Raw genomic sequence first — 14,448 nt, forward strand, 5'->3', positions numbered from 1 at the left:
TAACAGCAACTCAGTAGAAACAAAATTAATAGGAAGTATGATTCAAGTGTACATCTTCTCAATGCAGCAACAAAAAACTTAAGTTGTCAAAACTTCTAAAACTGCAGCATAGACGATTTATAGTTTATACATATTGAATTGAATAGATCGGTCCCATTGTCACTGTCCCATCCAGCTATTTGAGTCATCGGCCCGATATCCAATATCAGTACATATAAGATAAGAAGACAGGGAATGTGGATGGATCTTTGTAGTTTAATACTTTATTGTCAATTTTGTTAATTATTTCAACAATATGTTGAATGTGTAAGATTTCTTTGCTCCAGACTGAACATTGCATTGTGGCAGTCCAAAATAATATGTCCCCGCTTTGAAATAAATAGCTCGTGGGAAATGTTAACAGCACACACACACACACACACACACACACACACACACACACACACACACACACACACACACACACACACACACACACACACACACACACACACACACACACACACACACACACACAGAATGAAGAAATCAAAGCAGGTGAGGTTGCCAAGTTCGGTATTTTAATGAGGTGCCCATGTTGACAAGTTATATACGACAACAAAAAGAAAGACAGACAAAGATAATATATGGCAACAAAAACACTTTTTCCAATTGAATGAACGCATGTACATAAATATAACTCATTAATTTACAATATAATCCTCTAAATTGAGTCCAGAGATGTCTTTGAACAGCATCAGTCTATACTTAGCACTTTAAATCCCTTAAAACCATCATCATAGATTTTCATTTTAAAATATCTCCTGTGTGTCACTGCTCAAGTCCAAGGGCTAAATAAAAATCATAATAATACATTGAATTCACAGGTAAATATTTCATAAGTCTATTACATGTCATACAGTACAGTGTGCTTGTGTTTCAAGGCAAATAACATCCAAACGTGTAACAAAAAAACAGCAAAATATATCATACAAAGTATTTACATGAACTAATCATGCATCCAAGACATTGCAAGAGCAAACATACGACTCAGCAAACTGACACAGTTACACCAGCAAACTGAGGGTCATGTGAGTGCCTGGACTGAAGCCTGGACTGAAGCCTGGACTGAAGCCCTTTAGTTGGGCTCCGCCTGAGGAGATGGTGACGGCTCTTCTTTCTTTTCTGCTTCAGATGTCTGGTTCAGAGCCATGTCTTGTTTTTTCTCGTTATCTTTCTCTGGCTCCTTCATCCTGAAACATGAAAAGGAACAGTCATCCCCACGGAGTCTGTTGGATGCTTCAAGTACGCCATTCGTGGTGCGTTATGTTGTCCAGCAGAGGTCCTCATTTGTTAAAGAATACACAGGGTTGTGCGTGAGTAGATGGCTTTTAGTGGAGGTCTGGATTTTGAAGGCAGCAGTAATACTATAAAAAGAGGTGTTAGAGGAGAGGGTAACTCACTATGAATGGGTGGTTAAAGCAGAGAGAGGTGGTCAGGAATCTAACTCTTACAGGTTACGGTTTTAAAGGTCAAAGGTTATAATTTTTAATGTTGACCTTGACATGGGAGCAGGCTGGTTACTGGGTAGGACGTCCCAGCTAGACGTAGAGCTGTCACAGATCAAAAGACAGAATCACATGACCAAAACAGAGAGAACATCTTTGATTTATCATTTCAAAGAGGCCGTGTACAAAGAGTTCAAAACTCACGCTCTCGCCATCCTCCGCTCTTAATGGTGACATTTTAAAGTAATCGCAAACGGCTGATTGACATTATGAAAGCCAGTGTGGTTCCCAAAGGGGGGTGCAGGGCCCTCTGAAGGCTCCATGGATCCTCGTAAAGGGGGGGTGAGGGTTGTGATCAGTTCATTGTCGTCTCATTTGAAGATTAAATCTCTCACTCTCCCCAATCTTCAGTTTAAACATTAACTCAGTTCTATGCAACATATTCAACATATTCAACAATAAAAATCATGTTTTGATTCTTAACATTAAAACTCTGAGGTAACACATACTGGAACATACACAGGGACTTTGGGAACCCCTGGAGAGTTTAAGTCACTGACCTGGGGACCCACCGCATACTTTCATTAATCAGTGGTGATTATGAGAGAAAATGTTGAGGAACAGCCATGTTATTGCAGCAGAGGTCAGATAATCAGATTATCCTTAGCGCTGATCTTTGAGTTGCTTGTAACTTTTATGTTGAAACCTTACAAAGAGGATTATACATTGATTTACAATCAATCTCTTTAGAGTTCAACCAACACTGGTTTGAGGTTGATGCCAAAAACGTAAGCTGCTGATGAATGAAGTCCCATCGAGTCATTGTGTGAGTCTTTACGGCGACACTCTTCTTGTTGATGCTTGAAGAGATTCCTTGACCCACATTGTATATCAATTTATTATCAATGTATATCAATGAGGATGGACTTAATACTCAATTATCTGCTAAATGGATCCTTTTTACAAAATACATGTCAGAGTGTCTCTGTTGGACATATTGTATTTCCTCAAACATCTTTAGCATTTATTGTTACTTGTTGGCTGAAATATATTCCAATACCAATATATCTGTTATAAGCGCAAATCAGACAGTACTATCAGCCATGCACCTGTGTTGGTCGGACTCTAAGTTATATCAGGTTTTCAACATCAGTTTGTGTTTGAAATTTGATAGAGAAATGTTCTATCATATTCCCAGTTTTCTTCAATAACCCTTTGTGTGTCATGGTTTTGATCAAAGATCTGCGCTTCAGGAATATCTGTCGAGTCACACTGTCAGTGCAAAGTTGCGCATCCTTGTCAGTAATGAGATCAGGTAAACCACCTGTTTACCATGACTGATTCACGGTGGAGGAGTGTAAAAAATCTGCCGAGAGAGGAGACGGAGAATGAGAAGAGACGGGATGCTTCCACACCGACAGCTGCCACCGTCTGCAGCTCGCCCAGTTAAACCAGAACCCAGTTAAACCAGAACCCAGTTAAACCAGAACCCAGTTAAACCAGAACCAGCCACCGGCAGAAACACCGGCGCGCAGCGCCTTACCGTATCGTCTTCACGATGAAGCGAACGACCACTGCCAGACCCACGCAGCCACACATCACGCCGATGACTATGGCTGTGACTTCACCTGCAGAAGGAAAGGAAACAGCTGTAGAACTATTCAGAGTATGGATGTGATTAGTATCAGGCACACAGGCACAGACACAGTCGAGGCTCATGTATTCTTACCAGAGGAGAGCTCCTTCCCTGAATCTACAACAAACAGAAGATGAATCATTAGAATCCTTTTAGTTCATAAACATGTATCTCAGCTAAGTCAGCTGCTCCGCTGTGTAAAGGCCGTGCTGCCTTTGAACTGTGCTGATGTCACAGGTCTTCCAGTTCAGCCCCTCACGACAATGACGACTTTACACAAATTCGTTCTCCTTTGTCTTTGATCACGCTCTTTCTCCCTCTTTCACTTCTCTGTGTCACTTTTTCTCTCTCTCTTTTCTCAGTTAGACTCTCGTGATAACAATGGAGTCACTGTCTCGTTTCTGCAAATCCTTTTTCTCCAATCAGCTCGCAAACAAACACTGAGTCCCCCTGGCTGGTCCACCCTTTGCCCCTTTTCCTGTCCCTCTCTCTTTTCCTGCCGGCCAAAGGCTCTTTCACTCAGACAAAGTCACTGCTAATCTCTAATATTCCCACATTTCTCATGGATTGTACTAATTGCTATGCTCCACATGGATACCCACTAGCTTGTTATTGGGGTTTGCATACCAGCGGGCTGACACTACAACCCACCAGTTCAGATGTGCCGTTGGTCTAACACATTGGAGGTCACAGCAGGAGTGACTTTTTGCAACTTCAAATTTGTGGAACCCGAAAGGATAAACTCTGAGAATTTGCATGTCATATATTTCCTTAATAAATCCCCTAAAATTGATTCTCAGGAAGCAATTTGTTAGGCAAATGATTCCTAACACAACATGTGGTTATACTGTATTTCAGGTTAGCAGTTAACATAAGGATGAGTGATGTCGTCCTTCATGCTCTGTCCGTCTTACCTGCACTGAAGGAGGCGAAGGCGACTCTGTGGTTGGTCGGCTGCGTCGCCCGGTAGTTGTCCTGCAGCAGCATCCTGCGTTGGTCTTTGGCTTTACTGGAGTAAAGTATTGTCTCCATCCTCAGCAGCTGGAGTGGAGAGGTGGAGAGGTGGAGGAAAGGAAGGGGAAAAACAAGTTACAGTCATGCTGAGGCCTGAAACTTTTAAAAAAAAGTAATTGGCTGTAGTAGCAGTAAAAACTCAACAGGCAGTCAGCAATTATTAGTAAATATAATAAAAGTCACTTTGTAGACTGGTTCAGTGAGAAAATATTAAATCACGTTATCAAGTGGTGGATATTAGCTCCCAGGACTGTGACACTAACAGTGGATTGAGGGAGTGAAGAGAATAATGATGTCAATAATTACATTTAGGTCATAAATCGACTTACAAATAATGTCAGACACTAAGAGCTTATTCCTTATGTTACTTCTACTTTATACTTATTTCATACAAAATTTAAAAAAGAAAGTATTTTGTAGGATAAAACCTAGAAATTGCTGCATGGGTTCAATCAATATTTGCTGCAAACTTTGCATTCAATCCACCAATTAGATAGATTTTAGGGAAAGAAAAAGGATCGTATGACAGTAATGTTCTGTATTTCAGCCCATCAACTATCTGACGACAAATAAGCTTCTGTGGTATACTTCTGGGGTTCATCTAATAACTGCCATTGTTTACAGTCTGATTAACAACTTGAGGTGTTAGAGTTGAGAGATGACATGTATGACCGTTTGTTACACAGGTAGTCAGTTTACAAGCTAATGTTGAACCAATAAAAAAGCTTAAACATGATTGATTCGGTCAGATTGATCATTTTTTAAATGATTTTTATTAGTTAGTTATTCTATGTAGGAATTGGGATGTGATATATGGTCTTTGGTGGTTTGATAATGGAGCACAGGAATGCAAGACTATCATTTTTTAGGCCAATAATTAAAATATTGTAGGATAAAATAATTACATAATTAATTGAAAAAGTCACAAAAATTACGTTATCGATGTATGGTAAGGTTATATACTGTATGTATATATATATATATATATATATATATATATGAACTTGATAATGTTTGCGAACCAGTTTATTGTCCGTTGTGTTTACATGCGTGTTTGTGTACATAATAATGTGAACAACATTTTAGACAAATCTAAATCTAAATCTTTTATTTATTGAGAGTATTTTAATATATTTGTACATTCTAATATCAATGTCTGAATATTCTTAATAATTAAAAATGCATTGCTCTTTGAAAGGGTGTACTTGCATTATTATATTAATCATTAGGTTAGTAGCATGAATGATCTCTAAATGACAATAATATTGCTTTTTTAATTATTTCTGCGACAATAAATCTACCAGCAAAAGTATAGTTATTGTCATTAGGACCAAAAATTCAATGATTCAAAACCCTACAGAAGTGCCCAGGTAAGCACCAGTACTTTGGTGTAGACGTGTGGTATTTTCACCGCTCCAATACAGATCTATGTAAGCATGGGACATCATTTCCATTCATGTTGGATCCGTTTGTCTTGTAAGAGCCATCAGGGATCCAACACGAAATCAACGTCTACATGAAAGGAAAACCCTGAGTGGAGACTTGTGTGATCCACTTCTGCAGATGTCTGTGTTTCTACCTGGGCCTTTGAGATGTGAACCCTCTCGTTGAACAGGGTCCAGGTCACGCTCTGGTAGCAGGGCGGCGTCGTCAGGGAGCCGTTGTAGCGGTAGTAGCGTCCCAGATCCTTCGGGAGCAGGGACTGGATGTCGAAGGCTGGAATGAACACCTTCTGATCTGCCAGTGGGTGGAAGGATGAGAAATGAGTATGTGAGGTCTCATGGACATATATAAATGATAGTATGCATCAATGTTTGACAACAACATGTGTAAAGAATTGAGAATGTGATTTATTTGCCATAAAAATGGAAAATAGAGACCGCAAACTAAGTAGTAAGAGAACATGCAACGTGATTGTGTGACAAACGAAACAACGTGTTTTCATCGTACGTACCAGCATGTCTGATGCGGCTCAGGTAGTTGAGGATGTTGTTAAATGCTGGGTTGGTCTCCTCCCCCGTCTGGGAAACCAAAACTCAGGCTTCAATGATTATTGCTTTGCTCCAAAATACGATGAATGCTACTGTTGATTTGCGTTTTGTTTTTATTACCTCAATGAGAATTCCTAAAACAGCCAAGCCGTCGCTCTGCGTCATCGCTGTGGACATGTTGGGGTAGAGCTCAGAGTTGTAGTGCACCACATGGAGCTGCAGAGAGGAGGAACACCGTTAGTGTGTCCGTTCACACGCGGGAGAAAGAGAGAGACGTCCTGGTGTATCCTCAGTTGACCTTCTGAGAGAATGAACGAAGAAAAAAAACGAGGAGACGGATGAAAATGAGAAAGAGCTTAATTGTCTCATTATGTAATAAGACCATTCATGCAAAACCAATTTACTAATATTTGTCCTCTCTTTTGTTTTGTTGGTGATTTTGTTTTTCTCACCACCAACTCATGATTTCTGTCTTTTGAGTCTGCTGTGCGCCCCAGTAGCTCACCTGCAGAGCTGGGCCCCAGTCAGTCAGACCGACTCCTTCCCCAAGTGGCCTGGGGTCTCGTTCCCTTTCCTGTTCAGCTGCACTATCGCATGAAAGCAAACATAATCCTTCACGCCTTCAACCAGTTTAAACAGTTAATGTTGGTTTAGTGTGCGTTGGGTTCATTGGTCCTGTTTTCATGCCTTATTTTCTGTTAGGTTTAGGTTAACGGTGGTTCAGATCCTTAAGGACCCATCGTGGATTGGTCTGGATGTCGTTCCAGACTAATCCAGGTGGGGACCAGTTCAGAAAATATGAACAAGTAGGCATTGTGAAAAGAAGAGAATAATTATTTATTCTCCAGGTTTAGTTACAACTCTTTACTATTCCAAGATAGAAAGTAATGAATTGACGTGAAATATTGATTAAAAATGTAATCTTAAATGTGTATGAGCTGCCATGTGGACAATACGGATGCACATCTCTCAGTAAATAACAACTATGAAAGAATCTATACATTGAAATCTGGGACCAGTTTAATTGGAGTTTTCTCATGCAGGCTTGACCCTGACTGCCCCCTTGCTCTGGTCATTACTGGATTTTTATAGTGTTTATATATCCACAATGAGCCGTGTTTAAACGTACCTCTGCATCTGCACTCTGTCCGTTGACGGTGTGTTCACTGCCCCCGTGACTCGGGCCGCCGCTGCCCCAGTGGAGGTGCATTTGCACAGCTGTAAAGAGCCAGGGCAGCCCCCCCACCCCCATCCACTCGGGTAGCTCAATGACCGCTGATGGAGAGAGGAGCCCTGAGTTCAACTGACGGGGGAAAGACAGCTGAACAAGAACATACTGAGAAGGCTTTTATTCTTCAAAAATCAGTACAAGGGTCATCTTAACATTTTAATCATCTCCTGGATTTAAAAGTAAAAGGTTTGCTGCCAGGTTACAATGGAGGATGGTGCAATGCAAACAGATGGGGCGCGAGGCTGCTCGGATACCGGGGAGTGGGTCGTGTTCGGCGCTGGCTGCCATAGTTACCTGTGTGTCCATTGTTGTACATCGTGAAGGGCTTGTTGCCGTGCTGGCTGTAGCCCAGCGGGGTCAGGGGGATCAAACTGGGGTCATATTTTATCAAGGTGGTAACCACATCAACAGGAGACTGAGAAGTGCCACCACAGTCAGGGAAATACTGCGACCACTCGGACTGACCCACCAAGCCTTTGACGGGGGAAAAGATGGAAAACAACGATGTCACCAAATCACACAGCCGGCTGGCTTCCAGTCCCTCGGTGAAAGTCTCCTTTGATCGGTCTCTAATTATATAAGACACTTAATCAGGTTCTATTTAGGCTCACAGCCTAATGGTGGTGAATTGCATAACACATACAATAAGAAAATAAACAAAAACAAGATTGTTTTTATTACGCAATGCTCTCTTTGCTATTGATGGTTAAAAATCCTTTCACTGACGCTGCATTGAAAACAAGTGGAATCTTATTAAATCTAAATTTAGAGATTTGTCATTACATTCAACAATCCAGAATGAACCTGGGTTACCATTGTTCAGTGATGCATTTTGCCCATCAACACTGGTATCACATGGGGGGGGGGGGTCATAACCACAGATACCATCGTCTCAATAATCACTTCTAACCATAGCTGAAATATTTGTTGAACTCTAATAAATGCTGCTCTGGATCAGACTATCAAGACCAACATTTAAATAAATTTAAATGCAGGTGACGTGTACCTCGCATGAAACTAAGACTCATTAAACAACCACGTCCACTGATAACCAAACATAATCTATACAGACTTGGACCTGATCTTACCTTTTGCAAACTTGGTCCTTCACTATTATCCAGATGCTCTGACATCTTTAGAATAATTGCAGATAAATTACAGAAATAAATGAGCCTCTTAAGCTATAGATCCTTAAAGTATCGCAAATAACGGAATAACTGTTATGCTATTTATCTGTATGAGCTTCTGCTAAATGTGCACAGGTCACAAACTTAATATATATTTTTAAATACAAAATGAATTTAATCTTGCATTAAGTTATATGAATTGTGTTTACCTAGCTGGGCATTGAGATCAGAAAAAACTAATTATTTTCTATAGAAATAAGATTTGTCTTTAATTAAGTGTCTATTTCCCGAATTGAAAACATATGGAATTAGTGTATCGCATAGCTAAATATTAAAGATGTTCAACTGACTGTTGAAATCACAAAACTTGATGAATCCCAGGAACACATTTTAAAACAACTGATTCCTGTGTATTGAATCCAACTTCACATTTTTACATAAGAAAACAACTGATAAATAATAATATTATAATAATATTTTTTGGAAACTTCCTCTCAGAAAGATAACGACCTAGATATTATTTTCATTTGAAAATCTGTAAAAAGGTTTCGGTTATTGTAATAATCTGCTAATGTCTAGTATTAGCTGACGTACTTTGGTGTATAGTGTATTAAAATATGTCGTAAAATATGCTCTATTTAAAAAGAATTAAGACAAATGTAATTATAGAAAGGACAGATAGATATTGAGAAAGTAACTGAGGGAGAAGAGAGTGATTCAGTCTCTGGTTCACTGGGTAAAAAAAGGAATCTTCTTTCCCCAATTGCATAATAAAAGAAAGTTGGAGAAAAGCTTCTGAGAGAAAAAGAGAGTGACATGTGAATCAAAGAATCTGAATTCCAGTTTCAAGGAGAGGAATGCTTTAGAAATCAGACCAGAGATGTGTCAGTAGTTGCAAAAAAAAACATATAATTCATATATTTTCAACTGCAGATTTTTCAAATGTTAAAGGTTTTAATAATAACAAAGTATGTTTATGTAAAAGGTATAAGAAAAAAGGTGACGCTCAATCAACACCACAATGCATAAGAGCACTGTACCATGCGTGTAATACAATCAGGCCTCTCTCTTTCCCCCTCTCTCTCTCTCACACACACAATGCGGGGGGGACTTTACATTCGTGATGAAAACCTCTTCTCCTCTCCCACTGCTTTCCCAGTGAGTGCAACCCCCTTGCTCTTCTAATCGGTGTTCTGCCCCCTACCCTCTCTGCAGTAAAGCCCCTCACCATGACCCAACATCAAAAGTGAGTCCCGTGGCCCCGCCACCGCTCGCCATGGAGGTCCCCATGGTAACCGGAGGGTGAACATTCTGACCCTCATGCGCTTGCATGCCGTCCCCGTCCAGAATACAGGCAGGATCAAAAACGCACACACATCTATTGATTCAGATCACGGTGAGAAAAAGATGAAACGTAAATGTGAGGCCGACTCTATCTTGATTAATTAATAAATGTATTATTATTTTATAAAAAAATGTTGTGCATAGCAAAAGGGACTGTCCACTTCAGCTAACAGCTCCACAGCGGCCACATCATGCAATGCTGCGTCACACATCATGCCTCTCTCTCACACACACACACACACACACACACAAACACACACAATCTCATTCATATGGAATGTGAATGGATCTCAGTGACTGTAATTTCAACAAATAAAATTACAAAAAGACAAATAAAACCCATTTGAACCCATAACACATGCCACTAAACATACTGGCAACGAGTCTATGATTCCACCACTAATGTCTGCACAATACACTTCATGCCTCCATGTATTAAGGCCTAAAGGGCCGATGTATAGATGTATAGATGTATAGATGTATAGACTCCAGTCTGCTGCAGTCACAGCCTCTGTGTGCTCTGTACTGTCCACCGGTGTTTCTCTCCTGAATACATGCAGATTGGTGGTGTGTGTGCCCCATTCATTCCCACAATGTCATTGTCCACGGCATAGGCAGCCAGTGTGCGTCCACAAAACAATCAACACATCAGTTATTGTGCGCTGCAACAATACAGGGCATGATTTGGTATGCTTTTGCTTCACCCCGTTCCATCTCCCTCTCTCTGTAAAGCACCCTCATCCTCGTGCACCTGTCTCCCTCCGCCTGTCTCTCTCTCTCGGCCTTTCTTTTTGCTTTCTTCCTCTCTATCCCCTCCACCCCTTCATCATCTCAGTGTGACTGCTGTGCTCATGCCAGCTTGTTGAACTGTTACTAATACAGACAGAGAGAGAAGTAGAGGGAAACAGAGGGAAACAGGGTTGGGAGATATGAGGAAAAAAAACCTCCACAACGTACAGAAGCTTAAATTAATGTTTCAGAGATTCAGGTTTAAAAGTCTGCATACGAGTAGCATAATAGTATTTGGGACTTATGTTCAGTAAACTTTAAGATGTATTTGTTATTAGCAGACAATATTACTCCAGATAAATACTTGACTTCTCGATTTTGCTCCTGGTCTATAAAGCTTTTGATAATAAAGCCCAAGATCACACATTATATTTAACATGTGTAAAATGTATCCAGATTATCATCCATCCTCTTTGTACGTGTTTTTTTAATCAGGCTCTGCTACACTTTGATTTCCCTATGCATGAGATGATGTGCCTTACAAATAAACTTGAACTCACCAGCGTAGCTCCAGGTAACTTCCTCTGAAAAAAAAAATAGAAAACTTCTAAAACTCTCATTTTTTGCCTTTTCCTTTCACAGTTCACAGGGGTTCTAGATTTAATTTTCTTTCAAATCTGACCATGTCAAATGCATCACACATATAAGTATAGTAAATATCCAAAATGTCCTATAGCTCTATCACATGTTGTGTTTTCATCACTTCTAATCAGTTATCATTAATATCGTTAAAGTGCATTTTTAAAGAAGTGCTCAAATACTACTGAACTCCAATTGTTAATCTGGATTTTTACTACAGCCACACCAAAACACCCACACACTCTAGGAAAGCAATATCACGGCAAAACAATCTTCTCACATGATGCAGATTATTAAGTTGATAAAGACCTTACCAGCAGCGGGGGCAGTTGTCCACTGGAAAAACTGAACCATAAGAAGGATAAAAAGACCCAAACAGTCCATGTTAGCCTCCCTTGCCCATACACAGTAATGAATAAAAATGTGCATAGAGATGAGGAGCGAGTGAGAGAGAAAGAGAGAAGGAGAGAGGGAGAGAGAAAGGGAAGAGGGGGGCAGGGGGGGACTGGGTCCAGCAAACCCACCTGCCACGGCTCTGTCTAACAGCCAGTGTGGATGTTACACGCTGGCTCCATTCTGGCATGCAGGGCACCAGAACAGGTCTCAGCCAGCAAGAGAGAGATGGAGAGAAAGAGAGAGAAAGAGAAATACAGTGGGCAGAGATGGAGAAAATCAGGGACGCAAAGAGGGACCAGTGTGTGAGAAACTGACTCAGTGTCATAGCTGCTGGATAAAAGAGGTTGAGGAGACAGAGAGGAGGACACAATGCAGCGCTGAGGAGGTTCAGAGCCGTCTGATACCAATGCAGCGAGCACATCACGGGGAGATGTGTGAATCCGAGAAGAGGCGTCTGAATGATAAACGCTTTCAAAAGAGTGAGAGAAAGTTTTTTTCATGAAGATGAATTGACGAATCTAAGTAAGATGAAATATCTCAAATTAAGGCAATCTATGCTTGTTTTTTGACTGACAATATATTTCTTCTTACAAGGCAGTTTGCATGTTGGAGCATTTCACTTGTTTTAAGTGTTTTAGTCCTTAATTATCTTAATAAGTTATTAAAACTTGTTAATGAGATGTTATTACTTGTTTTGAGCAAGTTAACGCTTGAAACAAGAATTGACATAATCATAAGGCTGTTTGGTCAACACTGACAAGTACAGAATTGCTTTGTTAGTCAGACTTTCTTATTTCAAGCTTCCCATCCTTTCCATCTATTTACAAATTAAAAACAGATAAAAACTCAATGGAGTTTATTGTTTTGGTGTCAATATTAAAACACAACGGAGCAATTATGTATTCCTAGACCAAATACAGAACACAATTGTATATAATAGACATATCTGGGGAAAACACTGAGTCATTTGAACTGTTGTGCAATTCTATTCTATCTCCAAGATGGTATTTTACTTGTACGTTGGAATCAAAAGGAAATATGTTTTTCACCAGTCAAAATTCTGACATATTACCATTCAGTACTTTGGCGCCTATGCCTTCGATGACGTCAGTGAGCAGATCTGTCATAGATTCCCTCTTCAATAAAAGATAAATGTGAATTATCAAGATCAGAGAACAAGTGTACTTTTATTTATTCATAAAATGTACATCAACGACAGCACTGTCAAATATTTGTAATCAGAAATGATAATGAATAAATTAAAATAAATTCTGACACTAACATCTTTTTAAACACATGCATACACACACACACACACACACTACTCAGCCAACTGGCCCGTAACCTCCTAATTGTCTTTCAAATTAACCTTACATATAATATTTACCTAAATATAATACGTTGAGGTCATGGGGTGAAATTGCCTCCAAAACCTTCACAAGAGGAAAATCCTTAAAACCAGTCTTTTAGTTAATTTTTCGTACTTTCAAGCAACTTAGAGATGTGGATCCTAGAGGGACATCTGAATATGAATACCCTAAAGTTTGGGACTGATAGCTGCAATTTAAGGGCCCCCAAAAAAGGTCCAAATGGTCAAATTGGGCCTTATTCTCTTATATTCGCATATATTTGATAAGTGCAAAAATGGTCATAATCTCCTAAATATTAGTCATGGATATCCAAAATTGAACACAAACACTCAAGACAGGGCCTACAATGAGGTGAAGGGGTGAAATTTCCCCCAAAACACCCACAAAAGTTAATTGGCTGTCTGAAATCCAGGACTTGAAGAGGGTGTGTGGCTTTGTAAATCTGAGATCCTGTTAAGAGTTTGGGCTGATTTTAGCTTCTTTTTTTCTAAACATGTCAGATCTTAGCTTTCTTTTCCAGGTTGTAGCCACTCCCAAATGGGGCCCAACCATGTAGGCTGGCAATATCTAGCACTTAGCATCCCTGCTTGGTAGCGGTTTAAAAAACGAGAAGAAAACAAATGCACTCCTTTGAAGGTTTTCAAGGAAGTCCTCAAATGTTTGTAATATATGAAAAATCTCAATTATGATGTTCTACGAGTCTGTTAGACCAGTGCTCTGGACTTCTCCGTAGTCTGCTGGGGGAGCAGCATTGTAACTGGAGAAAACCAACCGACTCACTAAACTGGTGTGGAAGGCCGGCTCCATCATTGGCAAAGAGGACTATCCGGAACAGGTGGAGAGGAGGACATGAAGAAATGTTTGTTCATATTGGAGAACATGAACCACCCTCTCCACCACCTACTGCAGGGACAGAATCAGAATCAGAATCAGAAACAGGTTTATTGCCAAGAATGTTTTCACAAACAAACGAGGAACTTTTTTTGGCGGAAGGTGCAAGATTCGCGCACCAAGACACCGAGGCGCCGTCCGCGGCGCCATCTTGGAAAGGGTGGATGAAAGATGACAGCATAACATGAGGGAAGAGAGGCGAGAAAAAGAAAAAGCCACCCCCCGACTATGCCCCTAGAGGGGTACAGTGTGGGAGCAGGAGAAACAAAAAACACCATTGCACATAAGCACATACATCTTAGACATGACTTGCAACGAGTAGGAAGGGGGGGAGGGGAGGTAATCCAAAGACTGGGCGATAGCCCCGCCATTGGGGGCAGAAGGTAACCAGCACCGACAAGCAGCCAGCCCGGTCCTTCGCCGTCACGGCGCCGGACGCAGACCCCGTCCTGTCACCCTGGGGGGGCAAAGCAGGCGAAGGCGTGGGATGGGGGGGGGGGGGGTAGTGAGTGCATTTCAGTGTGTTGAAGTTCGTGTGTGAGTGGCCTGATGTATCGTCCTCCCCCAGTCCACAACAGACAAAGTTCCCAGAC

The 14,448-nt window shown here is 40.7% G+C and overlaps 1 protein-coding gene across 2 annotated transcripts; it reads right to left on the reverse strand.

Moving 5' to 3' along the window:
• Window positions 1–538: 538 nt before the first annotated feature.
• On the reverse strand, window positions 539–11,671 carry ca14 (carbonic anhydrase XIV). 2 transcript variants are annotated; one of them, XM_056406057.1, is made up of 12 exons: window positions 11,513–11,667; window positions 11,120–11,143; window positions 7,654–7,833; window positions 7,258–7,403; window positions 6,249–6,344; window positions 6,092–6,158; window positions 5,717–5,874; window positions 4,038–4,164; window positions 3,217–3,240; window positions 3,031–3,115; window positions 1,539–1,592; window positions 539–1,232 (listed from the first exon to the last, which is right to left on the reverse strand). In XM_056406057.1, exons 1-12 carry the CDS (start codon window positions 11,625–11,627, stop codon window positions 1,118–1,120), a joined length of 1,191 nt encoding a protein of 396 aa, XP_056262032.1. In that variant the 5' UTR covers window positions 11,628–11,667; the 3' UTR covers window positions 539–1,117. The 2 variants fall into 2 exon arrangements, 1 of the variants encoding a protein (XP_056262032.1); XR_008830548.1 differs by having other exon boundaries at window positions 1,188–1,232; window positions 1,539–2,853; window positions 11,513–11,671.
• Window positions 11,672–14,448: the final 2,777 nt, after the last annotated feature.

This window comes from Pseudoliparis swirei, chromosome 22 (assembly GCF_029220125.1).
Source record: "Pseudoliparis swirei isolate HS2019 ecotype Mariana Trench chromosome 22, NWPU_hadal_v1, whole genome shotgun sequence".
In the NCBI taxonomy this organism is placed as follows: domain Eukaryota; kingdom Metazoa; phylum Chordata; class Actinopteri; order Perciformes; family Liparidae; genus Pseudoliparis; species Pseudoliparis swirei.